The 17,277-nt window shown below is 48.5% G+C and overlaps 1 protein-coding gene across 11 annotated transcripts in view; it reads right to left on the minus strand.

The window, feature by feature from the left end:
* Positions 1-1,626: 1,626 nt before the first annotated feature.
* The window catches only part of f (espin protein forked), a 41,153-nt gene continuing 25,502 nt past the window's right edge, over positions 1,627-17,277 (minus strand). For 2 of the 11 annotated variants that reach the window (XM_017250983.3, XM_017250985.3), the window contains 10 exons: positions 11,915-12,098; positions 11,069-11,251; positions 9,817-10,998; positions 9,287-9,692; positions 8,864-9,211; positions 4,346-4,880; positions 3,117-3,522; positions 2,804-3,052; positions 2,538-2,746; positions 1,628-2,455 (listed from right to left, as the gene is read on the minus strand). In XM_017250983.3, the coding sequence (XP_017106472.2) occupies positions 2,107-2,455; positions 2,538-2,746; positions 2,804-3,052; positions 3,117-3,522; positions 4,346-4,880; positions 8,864-9,211; positions 9,287-9,692; positions 9,817-10,998; positions 11,069-11,251; positions 11,915-12,098 (4,051 nt within the window). In that variant the 3' untranslated portion in view covers positions 1,628-2,106. Of the gene's footprint in view, positions 2,456-2,537; positions 2,747-2,803; positions 3,053-3,116; positions 3,523-3,634; positions 3,716-4,345; positions 4,881-8,863; positions 9,212-9,286; positions 9,693-9,816; positions 10,999-11,068; positions 11,252-11,914; positions 12,099-12,395; positions 12,891-15,848; positions 16,416-17,277 lie in introns of those variants that run through there. The other 9 variants (XM_017250991.3, XM_070276546.1, XM_017250989.3 and 6 more) reach the window with 8 other exon arrangements.

A 17,277-nucleotide genomic window follows, 5' to 3' on the forward strand; every position in this document is an offset into this window, starting at 1 on the left:
CGAGTTATTCACAAAAAACAATTTCAAAAAATAAAATCCACCTACTGTGCGTTTCTGTTCGCCTGGTACTCCGAGCCTAGTAGCGCCCGGAAATTAAAAAAATTTCAGCCTCTGATTTCAGCCACCATCTGTGACGTCACGGATTGAACTTGGAACTTTTCAAAAAGCTTGGGGAGCGCGGGCGGGAACTTTTTTGAATGTAAATTTTAATTAAGCGGATCGTAATTTGATCCACATGGCGCGGGCGGGAAATGTATTTTTTGAATTTGAATTTGAATTTAACGGTCTTCGATCAACTTACAATCCACATAAGTTCCACATAGGATCCACACAGGACCCACATAGGATCCACACAGGTCCCGCATAGGATCCACAATTAACCAAAGACACAAACCTGTTCAGCCAAGACACAAACCTGTGGATCAAAGCTCGGCTCGTGACGTCACAGATTTTCGAGGCTGAAATTTTTTAAGTTTCAGGCCGCTACCAGGCGTGAAGTACCAGGCGAACAGAAATGCATAGTAGGTGGATTCTATTTTTCGAAAGTGTTTATTACGAATAACTCGGCCATTTGGCATCCAATCCCGGATTGTTGTATGTCATAAAATGCAGAAAAATACGGGCCATCTACCAGGCTAACAAAGTCTGGTATTGGCCAAGTTAACACGGAGTGGCGAACAAATTTGTTTTAAGTATATATTTTTAAAAGTTCATTTGCTTATATCTCGGTCATTATCCAACCGATCTGGCAACGCTTGACATTTTCGAAATCAGCGTCCCAAAGTCTATCGAATTGCATACCAATTTTGTCGAACACGAACAAAAAATTTTTCGGCGAAAATCGAAAAATATCGTGATGTATAGCCTTTCCATTTTTGCAAAAATTCGGTCGAAAACGAGTTGTTCGATATCGAAAATCGTGGTATGCAGCTCGATGGACATTCGAACACTGATTCCGAAAATGTACAGCGTTGCCAGATCGGCTGGATAATGGCCGAGATATAAGCAAATGTACTTTAAAAAAAAATTATTTAAAACAAATTTGTTAGCCACTCCGTGTTAACTTGGCCAATACCAGACTTTGTTAGCCAGGCAGATGGCCCGTATTTTTTCACTTTTTGTGAGCTATCACAATTTACGATTGGATTAAAAATGGCCGAGTTATTCACAAAAAACATTTTGATAAAATGGAATCCACCTACTGCCCGTTTCTGTTCGCCTGGTACTCCGAGCCTGGTAGCGGGCTGAAATCCACTTTTTCGAAAATAAAAAAAAAAGTGCAAGTCATTCTGAAAAAAAAATTAAAAAATTCCGGAAAATGTCGGAAAAATTGGGAAAAAATTGGAAAAACTTGAGAAAATTTCGGAAAATCGGGAAAACGAAAAATTGGCAAAATAATTAGAAAAGGTCGGAAAATTCGAAAAAAAAATCGGACAAAATAGAGAAAAATCGAAAAGTTTTTAAAACTGGTGAACTTTTTTGAACGGAAAAGTATGAAAAGACAATTGCTGAGCTGAAAATGTTTCTTCGGTTTTTCGGAATCGGATTTCGATTCAATTGGAAAATCAATAAAAATGTATTTATATATTTATTAATCAATTAATTCGTTTATGGTAATACATATTGTAATATATAGGTTTATATTAATAATATTGTTTGAGCCGCGTATATAAAAACAAATAACAATAAAAAAATGCTTAAAAAATAATTAAATTAATGCCGTTACTTAATAAATTCATGCAGAGTTGCACACGCGAAAATAACTTTAAAAAATACAACACCTTTAAAGTTTTTATGAATAACAATACGTTTGCCAAAAAAAAAAAAAAAAAAAAATTGATATTGGTGTACATAATTAATAGAATAGTAATAATTTTACGATTATGATATAGTACAGTACAGTATCTAGTTGTTTTCTTTACCATTTTGGATGTATGCTTACATTTATAATTTATATAATTAAATAAAATTTAAGAATTGCACAGGCTTCAAGTTACTTTCTTCATGTTGCAAGGTTAAAAAAAAAAAAAACAAAAAAAATGCACTTAGGGAATGGAATTTTAGATTAATGATTTTGGATTTTCGATTTTCGGTTCCCAGGCTTGCTTAAATGAGACTCAGGCGACTGTTGGTCTTCCTGAGCTGTGCCCGCCATGGAATAATGTTGTCCTCCTCCTCCTCGGCCGCTTCCTGTCCTGGATTTTCGCCCGATTGGTCCTGCCCAGCTTGATCCTGCTCTGTATCGTGGTCATCGGGATTCTTGGCGTCGCCATGGTTCTCCTTGTTACCGACAATCGGGAACTGCTGCTGCTGCTGGAACTGGATCTGCTGATAGTGCTGTTCCATGCCGGCCAGATTGATGTTGATGTTGTCGATGGACATGGCCCGGTTCTTGAGCCGCCAGGTGTCCGCCACCCGGTTGTTCTCCTCCACCTTGGGCGTGTAGATGGCCGCCCTGGAAGACAACACACCACCGGTGTTTTAGATGCTTCACCCCACCCCCTCACACACACTCTACCTACGGAGGCAAGACTTACTTCAGCTTGTTCTCCGTCTCCTCGCGCCGGGCCAGGAGATCGCGCTTCCACTGGGGGATCTGGGAGAGACGGCGCGACTCGGCCTCCTGTGCCATCCGCTCCTCAAAGTCCTTCTTGGCCCGTTCCGCCGCCTTCTTGGCCATCATCTGGCGCTTCCAGTCGGGTATGGCATTGCCGGCCTGGTCCTTTTCCGGAATCTGCAAGTAGATCTTTGCCCCGCATCTTAGTCACTCTGGCTCCATACGGTTAGAGGCATTGCCACTCACCTGGTCCACGTAGTTGTTGGCCGTGAACTGTTTTGTGATCTCCATGTAGTGTTCCGAGTCCATGCGATTGGCCATTTGCTGCTCCACCTTCATCTTCTTGATGCCAGGTATGTCCTTGGAGATCTTGAGCTCGGCGATCAGGTCGGACTTCAGATAGGTCTCCGTGGTGGAGGTCAGACACTGCATGCTCAGGCTGCGGGCGGGCATCTGGTAGGGCTTCGGCACCTTCTGGGTGTCCGTGCGACGGAGCTAGACGGGATTACACAGACCAAGATAATTACTAAGCATAGTGTGGGTACTCATCGAGACCAACCTGGACACTGTTCAGATCCTGTATAGAAATGGCCGAGAGCGGCTGGTGCTGCTTCCTGGTGGCCGTGTCCTGGCTACTGGGCGTCGCTCCGTGCGGCTTCTTCGGCTTGTGCGAGGACTTGCCGTTCATTGTGGCATCCTGGCCGCCTCCGGCCCCGCCCATAAGCGGCATCAAGGGCTGCGGCGGCAGCATGCCATGGGGCAGCGGAGGTGGCGGCGGCGGCAACGGCGGCTGATCTCCCATTCCATGGTGCTGGTGCGGATGCTGGTGATGCGGATGTGGATGGGGATGGGGATGAGGGTGGTGCTGGTGCTGGTGCTGATGTTGGTGCGACTGTGAGTGGTGCACCTGCTGCTGTTGCTGCTGGGCGATCTGTATCTGCATGTAGTCCTCCGTATCCGTGGAGCTGGAAGACAACAAGGAAGAGCAAGGGTTAGGGTGAGAGCTACTTTCACTGGACTGAGGCCTGGACTGAGATGGGTGAGTAGTGGGCAGTGGTCGGTGGACTGTGGGCGGACCTGCGCCAAGCGTGGCGTGTGCGCAGCAGCATCTTCGGATTGCAACTGAGTTGCAGTTGCAGCTGCAAGATCGCCAGGCAAGTGGCAGGCCGCAAAGTGGCACGCATAAAATTTCATGCACTCTTGAGCGGCGAGGAAAGATCTCACCATTTGGCTAGGTTTTTTTTTTTAGGAGAAAAGCTCTCCAATTAATAATTTATAAATAAAATAATAAAAAAAATGGCTAAAATGGCCAGTAACTTGAACTGTTTTAACTTCTAACTTTGATGTCTGGCTTATAATTTTTAATAAACTATCTAGCAGTAATCTTTTCCCTCTAGACCTGGCCAGAAAAAAGCCAACAACAGCTCCGATTCCTAGCCAGCTGCCAGCTGCTAATTGGCCAACATCATCCAAGCGTCTTGGAGCCGTGTTTCTACTGTTTATACTGTTTCTACTGTTACTTTGTTATTTATTTCTCGTTTGTTGTCTACTGACTGTTGGCTGATGGCTGGGTGGCTGGTTGGCTGGTTGGCTGCTGGCTTGTGCTGTTTTTGGCTAATTGAGGCGAGGCAACTGTACCGCCAATACTAATTATGGCCGCGGCTGCACGAGATCTGTTCCAGCAAATTAAAACGGCTGCCATCTGCTAATTGAAAGTGTTGGATTTGGGGATCTATATTCACAGTGCTGCTGTTCAGGAGGGGCGGACTAGTGGGGCGGGGCACTTACCGGGCGGAGGATGGACACGAACGCTTGTCGATGCTGATGCTCTTTAGATACTCGGACGGCTTGATGAGATGCGTGACTCCGTCCTGGGACTTGTTGGGGAAGCTGGGGGGCACGAACGGTAGCACCAGCTGCTTGTTAACCAGGTTGGGGCCACCGGGACGCTGGCCACCACCCGGCCCGGTCACTGAGCCCGTCGACTCGCCGTAGATCTGCTGTTGCTGCTGCTGGGCCAGCTCGTAGTGGTCCTCGGCGGAGGATCCACCACCGCCATAGATGCTCGGAGCATAGGAATGATGGTAGTGTTGCTGCTGCTGGTGCTGATGCTGGGTGGAGTTCTGGGCCTGGTAGTTGCTCCTCTGGGCCTTGCCGCCATCCGAGTAGCCATAGATGCTGCCGTTCCGGGACTGGTTGTTGCCGGGAGCACCGGCACCGGGTGCTGATGGGCCGCCCCCTCCATTCTGGGGAGCCAGTGCCTCCGGACTGATCTGGTTGTTGCCTCCGGACTGGGCATTCAGCAGCTTGGCTTTCTTGTTCGCTGGAATTGAACAAATTTATTTATGAGTTTCAGGCAGCTGAGGCAGTTTGTGGGTTAGCAGTTATCCCAGTCTGGCTTCGGTCATGCTGCCTTGAGCAGACTACATGGTACATGTATGTAACGTGGAGGTGTGTGTGGCTGGCTGCGTAGTTGCCGTTGCCGTTGCCGCCTTTCACCAGATCCGTAGACCTAGACAAAGAGAATCGCAGGCCTAGATGCATACGAGAGCACGAAATGCCTGGCGAAATGAATTGAAATTAATTCAAAGCTGAATCGGCATGGAAGCCACCAACGAGAAGAGCCACCAGGTACATTAGCACTCTGCTCCAGATCCAGATCCAGAGATACACAGACCCGGTGATAAGAATTGGCCACCAAATCACTTATAGCGGGGCGAAGGGTGGAAAAGTTCCACTGGCAGTGGCAGGCAGGTGGGTGATAAGTGGCCACTCGATCTAGCGACGCGACGAAGCCTCGCGAGAGATAAGGATTCAAATGCCGAAATATGGTATCAAGTCCAACACGAGGTCTAGCTGCTTCCAGCAGGTAATCAGCTTGAAACACGGAAATCCAAACAAAGAATTACTTCCTCCTGCAGTTTGGTCGTGGGAGTCTCTGCTCCCCCACCGAGTCTTGATGGGAATCTCAGCCAGTCAGCCAGCCAGCCAGCCAGATAATTGGACAAACAGCGCCCGCGACCGAACCCGAAACTTTCACGGCTCGGCAGACCCGTTTTCATGATCATGGCCAGCCTCATAAGGCCAGGCCAGGCCACTCAAAATCGAGTCGAGCCTGTTCGAACTGCTTCGAATCGGATCGAATATTTTGGCGACATGAAAAACGAGCGAACGCAATGCGAATTTTTCCACACATTTCCACATTTTCGTTTGTTAATTCGAGCGGAGTGGAGCCGTTTTTTAGCTTGTCAACAGAGCCGGTCGTTATAGATATGTACGTGTGTGCCTTGGCGGAGAAATTTGATGTCCAGCTCGATTGCGTTTACGAGTGCAATGTCTCTTTTAAGGTGCTTTGGCTAATGAATTATGATGACGGGGACTGGGCAGAGGACTGGGCTTGGGGTGTCGGAAAGGACATAACTTTATGGATTTTATGGGACTAGTTGGGATAGTTGGATTACACTCCACACCAAGTACCCTCTTCCACTAATCTATCTAGTTATATGATTGTATCCTTGCATCACAGGCTTTTAGTCCTGAGGTTTGTTTCAAGATCCGGACTATGTCCCTTGCCAGAGAGAACCTCTTTGGAAGGAGTGGAAGTACTATAACCTGCAAACTTACACCGAAATATATCAAATCTCTGAAAGCTGAGGGTGAAGTAATTCCTGCGCGAGTTCTTGTGGATCTTCACCGAGCCTAGCATGTTCATGCTTCTGCTGGTCTGTTGGTCCAAGGTCCTGCTCCAAGAACAAGGATGAGATCTTCAGAAAGAAAACATGATGAGACACTGAATATATCAAGAAATCGCGACACGCCGGAACAGAAACAGAGGACGCGGACGCGGACCGAAGCCAAGTGGCTGCAAAAGTTGACTGAAGTGAGTTCGGGCCATCGGCAAAGTTATTCACCCAAGACGGCCAGGTTGCAGCTCTGAGCCAACTTCAACTCCAACTCCAACTCGAAAACACGTTCACTTTCGTTGGGTAAAAGTTTTCACCCGCAGATCCCCCCCACAGTCGATACCCGATTGGAGGATTACAATTGGAGGGGGCGTGGCGCTATGTATGGGCGGTGGGCTGTGGGAGGTGCGGGTGGCTCGTCATATGGATGGGATAGACATGGTCGCTGGCATGGGCTGCCAATTATGGAGAAGACTTGTTGACTTGCGGCTGGCAAATCGCTTCCTCATCGCGATCGCCACGGGCCTCATCGGGGATACACTCGAAAAAATGGACAGGATTTGGAAAGGTGGGATAAACCAGAGAATACCAGAGGTTAAAGTGCGTTGAACCCAAGAGGTCTCCTCCTTGAGTCTTAACTTCTGTTAACAATCTTTAAGCCTAATCCTTCCATTAAAAAATAGATCTTCTCTCAGTGTAGGCCATAATCCCATGACTCGTGTTGCCAACAGTCAAGTGGCTGGCGAATTGTTTTGCCATCGAGCTGCCGACACTGGCACTTCCACTTTCCAGCACTTCCACCTCTTTGTTTCGGCCACGATTTCCACGGATCTCCTCCTGCCGTGTGAATGTTGGCTCAATTAAGGCCTCTCCACCTGCCACCTGGCCCCTGCCTCCCCCCTCCCCCCTCCCGGGATATAATGGCCAATTAACAAATGGAATACAAACACATGTCAAACATGGAGTCGGAGCCGGAGCCAGGCCCATCACTCGCATTTCTTTCATTATGATTGCTTTTTGCAATATTGTTTATGGCCGCTATTATGGCGATTATTCCGAATATTCGACATTACTGGTGGTGTGGTAATGAGGCACTGTCTCGCGGAGGAGGCGCCTCTTCCCAGGTTCGAACAACAACTAGCAGGTCTGAAGCTAGAGAGGATCATCAGCCCACGACTTCTATTTTCTACCAGAAACCCCCCACTATTGACGGGTCAGGGTTATCCTTGAGAGGATTAGGATAAGAAGGACAGACACATTCCCCTCCACATCCACCCAGTTGAAAGATCTCACTACGTTTACGGTCAATTTTAATGGACTAGTGGGTGCAGTGCTTCGCCTGGAGGCGATGCCGCTGGAAGACGCTGCCCTTGACGGTCGGATTGTCGATGCCGCGGGGGTGGTGGTGGCAGCAGTGGTGACAGCAGTGACAGGTCCGCGTGTCGCACTGCTTCCGCTGGTCAGGACTGTGTGGCTTCGCCAGAACACGGGCGCCGGGATAAGGGCTGCGACGCTGCTCCAGGATCGAGTCACCAACACGGGTGTGGGGCGGGGGACGCCCGCGCGGTATGGGGTGCAACGGCGGAATCATCGAAGTCATGCCCTGGGTGAGGATCGAGGGACTGGGCCATATCGGACCCGTGGGCGGGGCCACCTTCACCCCGGTCAAATGGCGATCCAGGAGCTCCAGCTCATGCTGGCTATTGGATCGCGAATCCAAGCTTTCCAAGAAGAGGGTACTGTTGCCCGCGCTGTAGATGATGTATGTGTCCTTGGTGGGGGGCGTCTTGCTTCTGGAGAAGTCCCAGACGCAGTCCACGCCTCTCGTAGGTGCCTGGACGGTGGCATGGCTGTGGGCGGGAATGAGGTTGTTCTGGTGCTTCACTGGAACCTGAGCAGGGACCTCAGCCTCTTTTACCGCCTCTTCCGCGGGCGCTTCCTCATCCTCATCCTCGTCCGCCTCCACCTCCTCCTCCTCCCACTCCTCGGCGTCGGAGGACTCGCCCTGTTGGTCGGAGGAGATGGAAGAGTTGCCACCATCGCCATCGCCGTCGTCTTCACAGCTGCTGGAGTTCTCGCTGTCACCGTTGTTGTTGTTGATTGTTTTGCTGCAGTTGCTGCTGCTGCTGCTGTTGGTGTTTCTATTTCTGGTGGTACTGCTGCTGTTGGAGGAGCTGCTTGCCCCCACCACCGCATCCTGGCTGATTGTGCCGCCCTCGCTGCTCATTTCGCTGCCGCTGCCTACCTCGCGGGCCTGTAACCTACTACACTGCTGACCAATCTTGCCCAAATAGTTGGAGCATCAGGAATTTTGGAGACTAATCAGGAATTTGGAGATAAAAACAAATCCGAGAGCAAGAGTGTGCCAATCGAGACGATCCGGTAGAGGTGCTTTAAAAATAATGAGCATCTCCCAAGGGGGAACTCCATTTCAAACGAATACTGAAAGGTCAAGGCACACTTTGTTTGAATCTTGTGGAGTTCTAGGCTTCTAATCTTGGTGTTCATCCCAAAACCCAAGCTTGGACTAGGAAAGAGGAGTATGCCTCCTTCAAATAGGAGCTTCCAACATCCCCTAGTATATCCCACAAGAAACCAGTATTTAAGACTCCAAAACACTCACCCGATATGGTCGACATGGTGCGATTGTGATTACCCCTCACCAGCTCCGATGGCCGCAGACTGGGCTCCTCGATCACCTCCAGCCCCGAGTCAGAGTCCACCGCCTCATTGGAGCCTCCAGCTCCTGGGTTAGCATTCGAAACTGGAGCCACCACTCCTCCTCCCACATTACTGGAAGAACCAAAGACGTTCTTCTTGTAAATGTTGTTGTTGGGATTGTTGTTAGTGTTGTTGTTTGTATTGTTGTTCATGTTGTTGTTGTTGGCCACCTCAGCGTTCAAGTTGTTCCTCTGCTGCTGAACTGGCGCTCGAAGCGGCGGCGGCAAGGGCGGTGGCGGTGGTCCATTAACTGCGGAAGGATAAGATTAGGATTAGGATTAGGATTAGATACATCTCCATGTAATCCCTAGATTCTGGCACTCACCTATGGCCACATTCTGCATGGGTGGTGCCGAGGAGACCCTCTTCAGGTTCCTGCCACTCTGATTGTTGTTGTTATTGGGAGCTGTTGTGGTGTCCGCCAGGTTGTTGCGAATCATGGAGTTCTTGTGGGCCTGCTTGGTCCTCTCGGCCACATCCTCCGGCGGGCAGACGCTCTCGTAGGTGTCGCTCTTGATGCCACCGTTGAGCAGTTGGTTCTTCAGGTTGACGTTCTTCGAGCTGTAGTTCTCCTTCAGCGGTGATTCGTACTTGCTGCTATGGAGCCCGATAATCGAGTGCGACTTGTTGCGATTCAGCAGGCTGTTGTTGTTGTTGTTGTTATTGTTGATATGATTGTTACTATTGTTGTTGTTGTTATTGTTGTTTATGTTGCGCTTGTTGTTCAAGTGCTGAAGTAGAAGAAGACATTAGTTTCCAAGCTGATTCGAAGCTCAAAGCTATGGAGATTTGGAAATCGCTTTCCCAGAAGCACCTAAAAGTATGCATCACTTTCTGAAAACTTCCAATACTCACATGATTGCTGTACTGGAGTACAATGTCCGTGCTCCGGGTGGAGCTGGCACTGGCCGAGCGCGAATGGGAGCCACTGTCCCGCGACCGAGACCGTCCCACGTTGTATTTGTGCAACTGCTGTTGGTGCTGCTGTTGCAGTTGCAGCTGCGCCGTCTGGTGTTGCTGCTGCTGGTGCTGGTGCTGATGCTGCTTTCGCGACTCCTCCCGCACCAGGTAGATGTCCTCGTAGTCATGATCCCCGCCCCCACCGCCGCCAACACCTCCACCACCACCGCCGCCCCCGCCGTTCTGCGATCCTGCCATCGCCTTGTGCGGCTTGTAGCTGATGTTGCTGCTGCTGCGGTTGAAGCTCTGGCTGCGCAGGTGCTGCATCTGTTGCATCTGCTGCATCTGCTGCAGCTGCTGTTGCTGCTGCTGCTTCGGCGAATTAAAGCTGGAAGAGATGGAGACGGACTCGTCCGAGCCGCTGCCGGCGCCACTCGAACTGGAGTGGACGTCCGCCTGGATGGTCATCGCGTTGCCCGCCTTGGACTGCAGCAGCTTGCCGCCGTGCTGCTTCACGCTGCTGCTACAGTCGGAGTCCACGAACAGATCCCGCACCCGGTTGTAGATGATGTCCTGCGGGTCGTGCAGGAAGAAGGACTCGCCGGAAATGCTGCCATTCGGCGAGGGCGAGTTGTAGAGCCCGCCATTCCGCATGGGATTCACGTAGAGGCCGTCGTTGGGCAGCAACTGGGCGCCACCACCCGACGGGCCACCGCCCCCTCCGCTGGAGGATCCACCTCCTCCGTTATTCCCCGGGTTTCCGCCCAGCGATCCGTTGTACAGCTTCTCGGAGGAGCTCCGCGACTGCTGTGAGTACAGGGCATCGCTGTTCTTCCGGGCGATGCCCAGCCCCAGGATGCCGGATCCTCCGGCCCCGGTGACTGCCGGCGGGTGCAGGTAGAACGGCTCCACGTCCGAGCTCAGAGTGGAGGAGGACTTGGACTTGATGGTGTTGCTGCGACTGGTCTGCTTGGAGGAGTTCGAGTTGGAGTTGCAGCTGCTGCTCAGGGGATGCTGCTGCTGTTGCCCAGGATGCGACTGGTGCAGTTGCTGCTGCGACTTGTGGCGCTGTTGGGAGCTGCCGCTCTTGCCGTTGTAGTCCACCGATGTTCCATGCTGAACCAAAACATTCAGGCACTGCGGAAGGGAAGCAGAGGGATTAGTCTTCGTAGTCTTAGTGGAGGGCAAGAATCTCTCAAATACCCACCTCGACCTGCTGATTTTCAGCGGCATCGTTTATCGGCGACTTGCCGTACTTGTCCAGGGAGAGCTTGGCTCCGTGGTTGAGCAGCCAGCGCACCACGGATAGGTGTCCCCGGGAGGCGGCAAAGTGCAGGGGCGTGGCCCCATCGCCGTCCCTCAGGTTGGGGTCGACGCCCTGGTCCTGGACCTGCACCACACGAGTATATATTAGTATAATAGGAGTCTAATCTATCAATCAGATGCCTCGCACATGCCTTGACTGCCCGCTGTCTTCATTTGGCAAACGCTGAAGTGCGTTTCGCTACCCAATCCCAATCCATCCTCGTTAACGCTTGTCGGGCTGGCCAAGTATCTGCGAGATAGCCAAGTATCTCACGGCGGCGAGCAGTGTGGAAAGTGGTTTTCTTTCCAGCCGTCTCAGTCGCAAGGCAAATGAAAACTATTTAGTTCAATTTAGAAAGGTGATTTTCCCCCACCGATCGCACTGATCTTGAAAATGCATTCTATTGGCCGAGTATCTAAGTATCTGAGTATCTGAGTATCTGAGAGTCTGTGCTTTGCATAAGCCAGGCAGGCGGCTGGCACTCTCTCCGCTTCGCATTCCCCCGATTGATAAATTGTACAGGTCGCGCGACAAACTGGTCGAAAAAATAAAAAGAATCCAACCAGAAGAATCTAACGGGGAGACCCAGAGACCCCACTAGAAACGAGTCCACGAAACCTACACTTGGAGGAAAATCTGCGGAGAACAAGGATATTGGCCATCCAATCGAACTGGATGCAGTGTGACCCCCATTGGCTGCCACAATTGGCGGCCAAAAAATATATGTCTTAGTGGAGCAGCACTCACCATCCATTTGAGGCAATCCAAGCAGCCCATTTGTGAAGCGGCATGGATCGGTGCCATGCCGTCGCGTGCGCGCACGTACAGTGAGCCCCCGGCCTCGAGGACCAGAAACTTGAGCACCTCCAGGTGGCCCTCCTGCGCCGCCAGATACACGGGCGTCACATCGTTGTCCATTTGCGTATTGGCGCTGCAATTTAGTGGCAAGAAAGAGACATACAATTTAATTAAATGAAGTAGAGCTCCAATTAGTCGCAACTCAAATAAAGGCAATGGATCAGTCAGTGGTGGTAATGAGCAAAAAAGTGGCACGAATCGGTGGCAGCCAAAAGCAGCTGCCACTTGGAGTTAAATGAGCAAGTGACTCGAGACTGGTCTGTAGTCTTAATTGGTCTCCAAAGAGTCCAAAGACTTCTAGAACTTGTAGAGTGCTAGACACCCTCATCCCCCCATGGATGCTTCTCCCATGGAAAACTTAGCCAAGCACCTCACGACACTGCGGCGATTGTTCTGCTCCTTGCGGCCACCTCCTCCTCCCATCATGGGCGTGGCCTCGTCCTCCTCGTTCGAATCGGGATCCTCGATCTCCACCGACGACTTGCGATGATGCAGTGGCTCCATCTCCAGGCAGGGCGAAGGCTTCAGCTCCAGCTGCAGCTCCCTGACCTGATCCTGCTGCTGCTGCTGGTCTTGTTGGTGCTGCTCCTCGTGGTCGTCCGAGTCCTGCTCCTGGTGGGGATGCTTCTGTTGGTTTTCCTGGCTCTCGACCAGATCCGACTCGGTGCTGCTGTGCTGGACACTGGTGGTGAGGATGGCTACCTCTGCGGCGTGGATGATCGTGTGGATGTCATTGTTGGACTTGGATTTTTGCTTGCTCCGGCGGTAGGAGGTGAGGCTGGTGGTCATCCGGCCGAGGAGGCCCTTCTTCACGTTGATGGTCGAGAAGTAGCTGGCGGTGGAAGCGGTGGTCAATTGGATTGGACGGTTCAATCGGTGGTTGCGGAGTGCATAATTGCTCGGGGGGTGTGTCGAGTGTATTTTTCAGAAGGGATTTCTATTTATTTTTTATTTTTTACATCAAGTGCTTGGTGGTGCTTCCTCTTTTTATGGTTCTTTGGTGAGTCTATTGTTTATATTTTTATTTTTATTTTTTTATTAATTAGCTTACCATTCACTGCTTTCTGATTTAGTTCGGGTTTAGTTTCTGATCGATTTTGTCTTTATTTTGATTTTGATTTCCATTCAAGTTCACCAAAAAAAATACCCAGTTAGCTTTTCACTTTCGTTGGGACGCTGCTGCTGGGTGACTCTTGGCTTGTTCCGGTTATGTTGCATCTGTGTCTTTGATTTTCCTAGTACCGTTATATGCACCGTACGCACCACACACTGCACAAAGAGCTTTAAATTATGGAACTGGTTTAGGAAAAATCACTTAGCCATTGACAGCGTCTCTGTAGCTGATTTGCATATCGAGTTTGTCTTTATGGCTGCCGTTTTCAGTTATAGTTTCTGGTTAATGGTTCATTTTTTTTCACTTTATCACCGCAGCCCGGGCCTCTGCAGAAACCGAAAGTCTCTATCATCTAACTCTGTACTGGGAGATGGGAGCTGGGAGCTGCCTGTCCGCCTGGCCAAGTGGCTGGGCCTTGATTAAAGCTGGGCCCCCTAGATATTCGAGATGAGCGATCTGCTCGACAAACTTCTAGCAGAGACTTCTCTTCTCCTCTCGCCCATGCACATATATATACATATATCTCTACATCCATCTATATAGCTATCTAAACTTATTTTATTTGATTTTTTTTTTTCGGGTGAAATTAACGCTTAAGAGCGAAACAAAAACTCTCTACGAGTTCCACGATCTGCACTTGTCTGCCACTGTTTTTGTTTCGTTTTTGGCGGCTTTCCACGGTGCCACAGTGGGGCAACAACACTACAGAGGAGCTATATTTGCTATATTTATTTGTTTAAGATCATGGCTTTATTTTAAAACTAAGACTGACTAGCAAAGTAAGCAAGCTACTAGCTAACAGGGCTGAAGTCAACTCTAATTATTATTCTAGATAGATTCTAGATTCTAGATATAGATACGATCTTTACTTGAATCTATATACTTTAGGTAATGGATTCTAAAAAGATACTCTTCCTTAAGAGTAAAAAGATACTTTAAATATCTTAAAACTTTAGATACTATTTCTTTGAGTTAAAAAACCTTAAGTTTGGAAAAGCCCAACCCTTGTGCCACTGTGCTTTCGCCCCCTGAGATTCAAAATAAGATTCATGAAGGCGTCGGAGGCGCAAATACTGCTTAAGACGATGATGATGATGATGATGGTATACTGGGTAGCCAGTATCTGTATCTTGTGCACTTAGTCAACTGGCTTACGACTTCATGGATATTGCCCACAGACTGACGGCAAAGAGCAGAGCTGAGGTGGAGGAGGAGGAGGAGCATGGAGTTGGGAGACTTTCCAGCGGCTTTCTTCGTCCGACTTCGGACTACTTGTTACATTTTCCAGCTTTTCTCGCTTTAGAAATGAATTGTAAACCAATTAAAGCCGATTTTTCGCATCTACCCGATGCTGTTTGTTTTTCGTTTTAATGCTTTTTGTGGTTTTTTTTTTATTTTTATTTTACTTCTCCAATGGCTGGATGGCTGGCTGAGCTTCTTCAGTAGGTGAAAATACAGTAGTAAGTAGTATTCCCAATTTGTGTCTCTCCTTGGCTCACATTTGATTTGATTTTTTTTTTTTTTTGCGCAATTTAATAATTATTTTTTAATTCATTTAATGTGTCTGTCTATACAATAGAAAATAGACAGCCAACTGCCACTGGAGAAAGACCGGAGAGGAGCTCTGGGGCCTCGTTAGAAATGCCAGTTGACAGTTATAGACTCGTTTATTTAATTGAACATTTGCGTGTTCGAATCCAGTGGCTGGCTCTATACGATCGAGAGAATGCAGAATGAAAGCCATACTATGCCATAGCCATAGACACAAATGGACCCACGGGACCCAGTTGCTATTAAGATGCTAAGATGCCTGGGTACTTGATGGAGATTGGAGATGGTCTTGACCATCATTTCCACTCGATAGAGGCTTGTGTGGGCAGCAAGTGCCGGTGGTTCTCTAATTGGATAGGGATTATGGGATAGGAAGTGTGTCTTCTTACAGGGGTCTTTTGCTTCTATTATTATCTGATAACTGGTCTAGTGTTTATTATTCTTACGAGTACTTTGTAGCTTCTTAAATTAATACCATTACTAGTTCTATACCTTTACTAAGCTAGTTCCAACAGGAAAGATTAATATCCTGTTAAAACTAGCTTGGTAACTAATAATCCTTCAATACTTATGCTAAGTTTCTAAGTTTGGTTACAAGTCCTATACTATTCCTACTCTTTTAATATTAACTAGCTCCCTTAACTAGCTCCTAGCTCCTTGCTTTCCTCCCCTAGTGTTAGCTTTATGCTCCATTCTTTTTTTATATTATTAATAATTTTTATAAAAATGCAGGAATATTAATTTCCTTCAAGTTTTAAGATCCTTCTTTATCTTGGTTCCAAGACATCTCCCATTTAATCCAAAAGAGTCTTTAGATCTTTAGTCCTTTAGGTCTTTAGTTAACTTAGTTCTTAGTTCTAGTTCTTAGTTTAAGAACTAATTTCATTGATTTTGGATTTTGGTTTGGTATTCTTCATAGAATATCATTAATTCTTTGTTGATTTTAGTTTCCAGCACAAGCACTGATGATCCTCTTCACACACTTTGCACTTTACACCCACACACACCTCGAGCACATACACTGGCAAAAAAAAAAAACAAAAGAAACAAGGCTGCAACGTTCAGGCCCGGCTAACTCGATTCCTTGGCCTCCTCCTGGCTTGGCCAATCGATTAGTGGCAACTGAATGTTGGCCAAAACCGTCGAGGCTGTGGCTACCTTTTCATGGTTGCGGTTACTGGATGAGCCGCTGCTGCTGCGGCGGCTGCTGCTGCGGATGTTGCTGCCGTTGGCTTAGGCATCTGAGTGTTGTTGTTATTGTTGCTATTACTCCAATTGTTTTTGTTGTTATTGTTGCTGTATGGATGGGCTACTGTTGGGAGGGTTGGCCACTACTGCAGTTCTTTGGTACACTGAAACTGTTAATTAATTCACGTTCCGATTCGTTAACTGCATTCGAGGCACTTTGAAGCGCGAAATTTTGTTTTTGCCACCGCGAGGGGCGCAAAAAGGGGGGGGGGCGGGGCCGTTGCCGCGGCCGCAGCCACAAGGCATCGGTGTTTAAATAAATTGCAAATGGTGTTTAAAGTCGCGTTTAAATCAAAAATTCAAATTCATTCTACGGCCGCATCTTGCCCGTAACGGTGGTGTGGTGGCCCAAAACGGTAATCGCGGCAATAAATACCCCAGAATATATTATATTATATGTATATATGTATAGCTGGACAGATATATAACTATATAGTGAGGTGAGTAGTCCGCGAACGAAAAAGCACCGTTCGCCTCGACCGGCCAAACGCGAATAGCCGAGCCACCAGCCACTGAAGAGTGGCCAAGAGTGTGGCTGGCTTCTTCCGCCTCCTCCTCTGCTGCTGCTTCGGCTGCTTCTTGGTCGGCTCAGCTGGTCACTGGGCCTGGGGTAGGGGTACGGTGTACGGGGGCGTGGTCAAACCAGCTCGGTGCCACAAGAAGCAGCAGCAACAAGAAACTGAGGAAAAACGCTTGCCATCGAGCTGTCGCCTCGTACGCAATATTATCAAATGGTGGCCAGCGAGGGTGGCTTTAAAAGTTCATAGGGTCTAGGGTGTTAATCTATCTTATATAGGATATATCTTTAAATATTTAATCGAAAATACTTAATCCTTTAGTGGTGGTGGAGGAGTTATAGTTATTTATTTTAAAACTCTTCAAGCCACCCTCGCTTTGGTCAACACTAGGAGCACACCATCTGGCTTCATTGAGGTGTCTTTGTACGCAAAATTATCAAACGGTTTGTGACGAGGGCAGACAGAGGAGTTCAAAGTTAAGAACTAAGAGAAGTTTAATTAAATAATTTAATTAAAATACTTATTTCCCTTCACTTAAGAGAAGGATATTCCCTTCCATAGCTTAGTTCTTAAATCCAACCATTAAACCACAATCGCCCCTCGCACATCTTGTGGTTTCTGTGTCAGTTGTCATGCCAATTGATCGGCCTCGGCGCTTGATAAATATGAATTTCAAGTCCGCCGAGCAGGGGATCCTCCATAGAAAGGGGATTACAATGGGGGGGCAGGCAGAGGCGGTGCTGCAAGATCAATTCTGCTTTTGATTCCTTGGCCGGCTGTCGGAAGGTGCTCCACTTCTGGAAAACTTGTTGCAACGGTGC

Source organism: Drosophila bipectinata, chromosome XR, assembly GCF_030179905.1.
Source record: "Drosophila bipectinata strain 14024-0381.07 chromosome XR, DbipHiC1v2, whole genome shotgun sequence".
NCBI lineage: Eukaryota > Metazoa > Arthropoda > Insecta > Diptera > Drosophilidae > Drosophila > Drosophila bipectinata.